The sequence below is a fragment of the Tachyglossus aculeatus genome, chromosome 15 (genome assembly GCF_015852505.1).
Source record: "Tachyglossus aculeatus isolate mTacAcu1 chromosome 15, mTacAcu1.pri, whole genome shotgun sequence".
Lineage (NCBI taxonomy): Eukaryota > Metazoa > Chordata > Mammalia > Monotremata > Tachyglossidae > Tachyglossus > Tachyglossus aculeatus.
Window position 1 is genome coordinate 13727939 of NC_052080.1, and position 9097 is coordinate 13737035.

Genomic DNA, 9097 nt, shown 5'->3' on the forward strand with positions numbered 1-9097 from the left:
ATCAGTGAACGCAGCGTGGCTCACTGGAAAGAGTCTGGGCTTTGGAGTCAGGGGTCCTGGGTTCAAATCCCGGCTCCGTCCATTGTCAGCTGTGTGACTTTGGGCAAGTCACTTAACTTCTCTGGGCCTCAGTTCCCTCATCTGTAAAATGGGGATTAAGACTGTGAGCCCCAATTGGGACAACTTGATCACCTTGTATCCCCCCCCAGCGCTTAGAACAGTGCTTTGCACATAGTAAGCGCTTAATAAATGCCATTATTATTATTATTACTATGTGCAAAGCACTAGCACTTAGAATAGTGCTTGCACATAGTAAGTGCCTAACAAATGCCATCATTATCATTATTATTCTAGCCCTGAAGCAGGAATGGGGCATTAGAGATTCATGGCCATTACCTCTCTGAATCTGAATATTAAAGAACACAATCCTTATGATGGTTTAAAAATAATGATTGTGGCATTTGTGAAGCACTTACTTTGTGCCAGGCACTGTACTAAGCGCTGGAGTAGATACAAGCTAATCAGGTTCAACACGGCTCCTGTCCCGCGTGGGGCTAACAATCTCAATATTCATTTTAGTGATGATGATGATAATAATAATAATAATAATAATAATAATAACGGTGGTACTTGTTAAGCACTTACTATGTGCCAGGCTCTGCACTAACCATTGGGGTGGATAAAAGCAAATCGGGTTAGACACAGTCCCTGTCCCACCTGGGGCTCACAGTGTGAATCCCCATTTTACAGATGAAGTAACTGAATCACAGAGAAGTGAAGTGAACTCCCCAAAGTCACCCAGAAAACAAGTGGCAGAGCCAGAATTAGAACGCAGGTTCTTCTGACACCCAGGCCCACGGTCAGGGGTTCAAATCCCGTCTCTGACAACTGCCTGCTGTATGACTCTGGGCAAGTCACTCAGTGCCTCAGTTCCCTCATCTGTAAAATGGTGATTAAGACTGTGAGCCCCCCGTGAGACAACCTGAGCACCTTGTAACCTCCCCAGTGCTTAGAGTAGTGCTTTGCACATAGTAAGCACTTAATAAATGCCATTATTATTATTATTATTATTATTACTAGGCCACACTGCTTCTAATCTACAGATGAGGAAACTGAGGCAAAAAGAAGTTCAGTGAGCCTCATTTCCTTCAAGTGACAAATGGGGATTCATTACCTGTTCTCCCTCTTACTTGACTGTGAGCGTGGGACAGGGACTGTGTTTGACACATAGTTAGCGCTTAACAAATACCATAATAATAGTAATAATCAGAGAGGACATACAGAAGGAGGAGTTGACCATTGCTAGGGGAGGAAAATTAGACAACCCAATCCAGTGTTTTAAAGAAAATGATAATGGGTTGTTGGTCGACTTGACAAGTAATAGTTCTACGGTGACTTCATTAATGAAACTTTCCTTCTTAAAGGTTGAATCTCTCCAAGTCCAGGATCCCATAAAAGATTGAATCGCTCCAACTCCAGGATCCGACAGAAGGCTGAGGCTTTCCAAGGCCGGGATCGTGTGAAAGGTTGAGTCTTTCGGAGTCCGGGATCCGACAAAAGGTTGCATCTCTCCATGTCCAGGATTTGACAGAAGCTTGAGTCTTTCCAAGCCCGGGATCCCACAAAAGTGTTGAGTCTTTTGAAGTCCGGGATCTGACAGAAGTCTGAGTCTTTCGAAGTCCAGGATCCGACAGACGGTTGGATCTTTCCGAGTCCGGGATCCGACGAGAGGTTGAGTCTTTCCAAATCCGGGATCTGATGGAAAGCTGAGTCTCTCCAAGTCCAGCCTCCGACAAACGGTTGGATCTTTCCAAGTCCGGGACCCGACGAGAGGTTGAGTCTTTCCAAGTCCGGGATCTGACGGAAAGCTGAGTCTCTCCAAGTCCAGCCTCCGACAGAAGGTTGAATCCATCCAAGTCCAGGATATGTAGAGAAAAAGGCTGAATCTCTCCAAGTTCGGGGTCCTACGAAAGGTTGAGTCTCTCCAAGTCCGGAATCCTCCGAAAGGTTGAATCTCTCCAAGTCCGGGACCTGACGGCGGGGAATTTGACGAATTTCCTCTCACCTCCTCTGAACCGTCCCTCCTTTTTCAGCCATGTCCAACTCCTCCTTGGCTAATACCACCTTGGAAATGCTTCAAAACCGGATGCTGCAAATCACCCTGCCCGTCTTCCACCTGCTCATCTTCGCCGTCAGCCTGCCTCTCAACTCACTCTGCCTCTGGATCCTCTCCTGCCACTCCCGGCCCCGGGTGCCCACGGTCATCTTCGCCATCAACCTGGCCGTCACCGACCTGCTCTACAGCCTCATGCTGCCGTTCCAAGCCACCTACCACCTCCAAGGCCACAACTGGCCCTTCGGCTCAGCGCTGTGCCGCACCCTCACAGTGCTCTTCTACGGCAACATGGAGGGCTCCATCTTCACCATGACCGGGATCAGCATCGAGCGTTACCTGGGGATCGTCCATCCGCTACGGTCTCAACACCTCAGGACCAACCGGATGGCCGTCTGGACCTGCCTCTGTATCTGGGGGGGCGTTCTGCTAGGCAATTATCCCTTCATGAGCAACGACCTCACCTTCCCGGTCCAAGAACTGGGGATAGTCACCTGCTTCGACATCTTGCCCAGGAAGATGTTTCCGGAACCGTGGCATTTTACGCTCTTTTTCGGCTTCCACGCTTTCCTCACCTTCCCGCTGCCCCTGCTGATCATGGGGTTCTGCTACGGCTCCGTCATCCGGACCCTGCTTCGCTCTTCCTCATCCATCTCCGGGGAGACCAAACGGCAGGCGGTCTCGCTGATCGTCGTGGTGTTGGTCGTGTTTGTACTCTGCTACCTCCCCAACAGCATCATCACCGTGCTCCACCTCGTGTACTTGCAGAGAGACAAGACGGCCTACGTGGAATACAAGCTGTCCTTGGCCGTGAACAGCCTCAACGCTTGCATCGACCCGTTCCTTTACTATTTTGGGTCCAGGGAGTTTCGACAGAAGATGCGGCAGATCTGGGGACGGATCGGCAGCTGTGGCGGAAAACGAGCCGCCCCTGCCTACTTAGAGCAGAGGGTGATCTTTAACAACTAGCCAAACGGAAACCTCCAGACGAAAGAAAAAAAATCCAGAAATCGGCGAACCGGTGATTAGAACTCAACTAGATTGAGACTCAGTTGATCGATGGGATTTGTTGAGAGCTCAGCTGGAGCGCAGCGCTGAACTGAACTCTTGAAAGAGTAAGCAGCATGGCTTAGTAGAAAGAGCCCGGGCTTGGGAGACAGGGGTCGTGGGTTCTAATCCCAGCTTCGCCACTTTCATTCATTCATTCAATCGTATTTATTGAGCACTTACTGTGTGCAGAGCACTCTACTAAGCATTGGGAAGTACAAGTTGGCACTTCTCTGGGCCTCACTGACCTCATCTGTAGAATGGGGATTATGACTGTGAGCCCCATATGGGACAGGGACTGTGTCCAACCTGATTACCTTGTATCTACCCCAGTGCTTAGACTAGCGCGTGGCACATAGTAAGCACTTAAAAGCTGCTAACGTTATTATTATTGTTAGTTAAGATTTTGGGGAGACCGGGGCAATTTCTCACAGAGAACTTTATCCAGGAGCTGGGGGACTCTTCAACTGTACAGTTGACTGTTGCAATTTTTGAACTGTTAACTTGTAACCTGTTTTTGTTGTTCATTGAACAGGATTGTGCTCCTTTTGTTCTGTGGAATTGTGCTCTCCCTCTCGTCACAACACACATAGACACACACTCTCTCTCTCTTTCTAGATTGCGAGCTCTTTGGGGACAAAAGACCAGGTCTTACTTTTACCGCTCTGTCATTATCCTAGCATTAAGTGCAGTGCTTGGCATTATGTAAGCATTTAATAAAAAGAATTTATACAACAATAATCATTTAAACAAGGCGGAGAGAGAGAGGGACAGAAAAAGAGAAGCCAGATGCTTTTCACAAGTCTCGATCCCCATTTTACAGATGACATGACCGAGACACAGACGTTTAGTGATTTGCCCAAAGTCACAAAGCCGACAAATGGCAGAGCCACGATTAGGACCCAGCTGGAGACCGAAGGACCTGGGTTCTAAACCCGGCTCTGCCACTTGTCTTCTGTGATCTGGGGCAAGTCACAACTTACCTCATCTGTAAAATGGGGATTAAGACCGGGAGCCCTACGTGGGCAAGGACTGTGTCCAACCTGATTAGCTTGTATTTATTGTGGAGCTCAGTACAGTGCCCGGCACATAGAAGGCACCAAACAAAAAAGAGGGAGGGAGGGACAGAGAGAGACAGAGAGACACTAGATTGATATTTGCAGTGAAATTGAATACACACTAGTTTGTGCGTATCTTGGGAGACAGCTGAAATATTCAGCTCTTTCAAGTGGAGAAATAATAATAATAATAATAATAATGATGGTATTCGTTAAGCGCTTACTATGTGCAAAGCACTGTTCTAAGCGCTGGGGGGGATACAAGGTGATGAGGTTGTCCCATATGGGACCCACAGTCTTAATGTATTGACTCCTCCTTTCATAAATCTGTGCTGTCAATATGCAGCATTTATGACAATCTAATGGCCTCAGAAGCAGCATGGCTCAATGGAAAGAGCCCGGGCTTTGGAGTCAGAGGTCATGGGTTCAAATTCCGGCTCTGCCAGTTGTCAGCTGTGTGGCTTTGGGCAAGTCGCCAACTGGACTTAGTCCAGTGCTCTGCACACAGTAAGCGCTCAATAAATACGACTGAATGAATGAATGAATGAATGAAAGTCACTTCACTTCTCTGTGCCTCAGTTACCTCATCTGTAAAAATGGAGATTAAGACCGTGGGCCCCCCAGTGGGACAACCTGATCACCTTGTAACCTCTCCAGCGCTTAGAACAGTGCTTTGCACATAGTAAGCGCTTAATAAATACCATCATTATTATTATTATTATTATCATTTTACAGAAGAGGCCATTATCTGGAGGTGAATTTCCCTTTCCACAAAGGAAACAGGAGCAATTCATTGCTAACCAGGGGTTCAAACTTGAAAATTGGGTTTGGATATTTACAGGAATAAAACCCGATCAGTTTGGCCCACATTCAAACTTGTCTCCCTTTTACCTGCTTGTGGGTTCCTTCCTAAGTTGCCCCAAAGCATACTTTTCCAAATATCGACATGGTAGAATTCACGGCATGAACTCTCTATCGAGTATTAGATAATCATTTCATCACAGAGACAGCCAATCGTGGTTAGAGACGGTTTTGGTCTCGACTATTTTCCCATGTCATTTAAAGCTATCAAAGCTTGAAAATCAGCAACTTTCTGTTCTGCTCTTTGAAATAAACATGTGGTTGAAACGAATGAAATATCATCTGGTTCTCTTTGGTTCTTCCCCCAACAGAGACTACAGGGAAGTGAGAAGCCTTTGAACTCCCCACGGGAACGCAGGTGTTTCAGAGACCCCGTTGAGAGCCAGAGGACCTGAGTTCTAATCCTGGCCCCACCACCTGTCTGCTGTGTGTCCTTGGGCAAGTCACTTTACTGCTCTGGGCCTCGGGGACCTCATCTGCAAAATGGAGATTTGGGGTGTGAGCCCCGTGGCTCAGTGGAAAGAGCCCGGGCTTTGGAGTCAGAGGTCATGGGTTCAAATCCCGGCTCCGCCAACTGTCAGCTGTGTGACTTTGGGCAAGTCACTTCACTTCTCTGGGCCTCAGTTCACTCACCTGTAAAAGGGGATGTAGCTCAGTGGTAGAGCACATGCTTCGCACGTAAGGGGCCCCGGGTTCAATCCCCGGCATCTCCACTCATTTCAAGTGCTTAGTACAGTGCCAAGTGCTAAGTACAGTGCTCTGCACACAGTAAGCGCTCAATAAATACGATTGAAATAATAAAATGGGAATTAAAACTGTGAGCCCGCCATGGGACAACCTGTTCACCTTGTAACCTCCCCAGCGTTTAGAACAGTGCTTTGTGCACATAGTAAGCGCTTAACAAATACCATCATTATGGTGTGGGACAGGGACTGCGTCCAACCTGCTTAACTTATATCTACCCCAAGGCTTAGAACAGTGTTTGGCATAGAGCACGTGCTTAACAAGCACGATAATAATAATTATTATTATTATCCTCTGTAAAATGGGGATTAAACACACCTGTTCTCCCTCCTACTTAGACTATGAGCCCATGTTATTCAGGGTCTGCGTGTGAGTGACTAACTTGTATCTACTCCAGCGCTTAGAAAGGAAGCCTGGAGCAGAGTAAATGCTTAACAATCCATCAATCAGTGGTATTTATTGAGCATGCAGAGCACTATACTGAGCGCTTGCGAGACCACATGAATACCTTAAGACTGTGAGCCCCAGGCAGATGGGGACTCTGTCCGACCTAATTAACTGGTATCCAGCCCAGTGCTTAGAACAGTGTCTGACACATAGTAAGCGCTTAACAAGTACCTTAAAACAAAGAAACATCACCAGCACACTGATGGCAGCATGGCTTAGTGTAGTAGCCCAGCCCTGGGAGGCACAAGGTCATGGGTTCTAATCCCGGCTCCGCCGCTTGTCTACTGTGTGACCTTAAGTCACTTCTCTGTGCCTCAGTTCCCTCATCTGTAAAATGGGGATTGAGACCCTGATCTCTACGTGGGACAGAGATTGTGTTCAACCCAATAAACTTGCACCCTCCCCTGTGCTTAGTACAGTGCCGGGCACATAGTAATAATAATGATAGCATTTATTAAGCGCTGACTATGTGCAACGCATTCATTCATTCGTTCATTCAATCATACTTATTGAGCGCTTACTGTGTGCAGAGCACTGTACTAAGCGCTTGGGAAGTACAAGTTGGCAACATATAGAGACAGTCCCTACCCAACAGCGGGCTCACAGTCTAAAAGGTTACACCCCACCACTATAAAAAAACCAACAGGGTATGACAGGGCTTATCATAAAATTTCATCTCATCACTTATGAAACAAAGTCATGTTCCCACTGGGTGTTTCTTCATCTAGAATTTAAGGTCGTTGGAAAAAACACACTGTTCTAAGCGCTGGGGAGGTCACAAGGAGATCAGGTTGTCCCACGGACGGTGGGGGGCTCACAGTCTTCATCCCCATTTGACAGATGAGGGAACTGAGCCGCGGAGAAGTGAAGTGACTTGCCCAAAGTCACCCAGCTGACAACTGGCAGGGCTGGGATTCGAATCCATGACCCCTGACTCCAAAGCCTGGGCTCTTTCCACTGAGCCACGCTGCTTCTCTAAGTGCTTAACAAGCACCACAGTTGTGATTATTATTATAAGCAACGGGGCGAGAGGATGGGTTAAAGTGAGGTGTAAAAAGGACAAGAGTGGGCCTTTTGGGAGGAGTATAGAAAAGCCCGCCCAAACCAGGAGTAGAGGGTGAAAGACAGACAAATGATAATCAATCAATCAATCAATCGTATTTATTGAGCGCTTACTGTGTGCAGAGCACTGTACTAAGTGCTTGGGAAGTACAAGTTGGCAACATATAGAGACAGTCCCTACCCAACAGTGGGCTCACAGTCGTGTGCCTTGGCTGAAGTATGAAGGACCGTGTAATAATAGGGCCCAGGAGACTGTGATTGATATAAGGGGATTAAGACTGTGAACCCCACGTGGGACAGGTGCTTGTGTCCACTCCAGCGCTCAGTACAGTGCCTGGCACATACTAAGCGCTTGATACATACCAGAATTAATAAGTTCTCAATAAATATCACTGATTGACTGGGGGATTGTACTGTGATACCTCCTGAAATAAAACAAGGCCAGCAGGCCACGACTGTTCGGTTGGATGTGGGGGATAATTTCTAGTGGAGAATTTGGGGGTTCGGGAGGGGTTGAGTGGTCCCGCTGATTGCAGGAAGCGGCCTAATAATAATAACAATGATGGCATTTATTAAGCACTTACTATGTGCAAACCACTGTTCTAAGCGCTAAGGAGGTGACAAGGTGATCATGTTGTCCCACGGGGGGCTCAGTCTTAATCCCGATTTTACAGATGAGGGAACTGAGGCCCAGAGAAGCAAAGTGACTTGCCCAAAGTCACACAGCTGACAAGTGGCAGAGCCAGGATTTGAACCGATGACCTCTGGCCCCCAAGCCCGGGCTCTTTCCACTGAGCCATGCTGCTTCTCAAGTGCTTAGTATGGTGCTTTCCACAGCGTAAGCACTCAATAAATGTGACTGAACCAGCGCTTAGAACGGTGCTTTGCACATAGTAAGCGCTTAACAAATGCCATTGTTATTATTGAATGAATCAGAGGAGGAAGAGAAGTTGGAGAAGAAGGAAGAGGAGGGGGAGGAAAAGGAGGAGGAAGAAAAGGAGGAGAAAGAGAAGGAGGAGGACAAGGAGGGAGGAGAAGTTTTTAGAAAGAGGAGGAAGAGAAGGAAGAGTAGAAGGGTGGAAGAAGGTGGAGGAAGAGGGGGAAGAGAAGTTTTTAGAACTAGAAGGACAAGGAAGAGGAGGAGGAGGAGGAAGAAGAAGAAGAAGAGGTCGGAAGGGGGGGATTAGGAGGACTAAAAGTCACCAAGTTGGCTAAAACCAGAAAACTCCACAATCAAAGGGCAAGTGGGAAAACTGCAGCATAGAGACATGAGGTCAAATCAGTAGCGACAGATATATAGCAACAGCAGGATTATGGAGGGACACAATTCAAAAGGCAAGCACTGGAAAAGGGACTACACCAGCATGAGTCATTTGTTTTGTATGACATTCGTTAAGCGCTTTCTATGCATCAAGTATTGTTCTCCATGCTGGGCTAGATTCACGTTAACAGGCTGATTCCAGTCCCTGTCCCATATGGGGCTCACGGCTCAGGTAGGAGGAAGGCCAGGTACTGAATCCCCATTTTGAAGTTGAGGAAACTGAGGCACAGAGAAGTGAAGTGACGTGTCTAAGGTCACCCAGCAGACAGGTAGTTGAGCTGGGATTAGAGTCTTGGGATTAGTCTTTTAGACTGTGAGCCCACTGTTGGGTAGGGACTGTCTCTATATGTTGCCAACTTGTACTTCCCAAGCGCTTAGTACAGTGCTCTGCACACAGTAAGCGCTCAATAAATATGAGTGATTGATTGATTGATTGATTGATTA

The 9097-nt window shown here is 47.3% G+C and overlaps 1 protein-coding gene and 1 non-coding gene across 2 annotated transcripts; both read left to right on the plus strand.

The window, feature by feature from the left end:
• The first annotated feature begins 2095 nt into the window (after positions 1-2095).
• Positions 2096-3082, plus strand: LOC119937582 (P2Y purinoceptor 8-like). The gene has a single exon (XM_038757135.1). It carries the CDS (start codon positions 2096-2098, stop codon positions 3080-3082), a length of 987 nt encoding a protein of 328 aa, XP_038613063.1.
• Positions 3083-5720: 2638 nt separating this feature from the next.
• TRNAA-CGC lies at positions 5721-5792 on the plus strand. Its single transcript has one exon. It is a non-coding gene; the product is annotated as a tRNA-Ala (tRNA).
• The last annotated feature ends 3305 nt before the right edge of the window (positions 5793-9097 follow it).

Excerpts from the sequence above, each read along its gene's own strand:
- LOC119937582 (XM_038757135.1), top strand. The coding sequence starts at position 2,096 with ATGTCCAACTCCTCCTTGGCTAATACCACCTTGGAAATGCTTCAAAAC.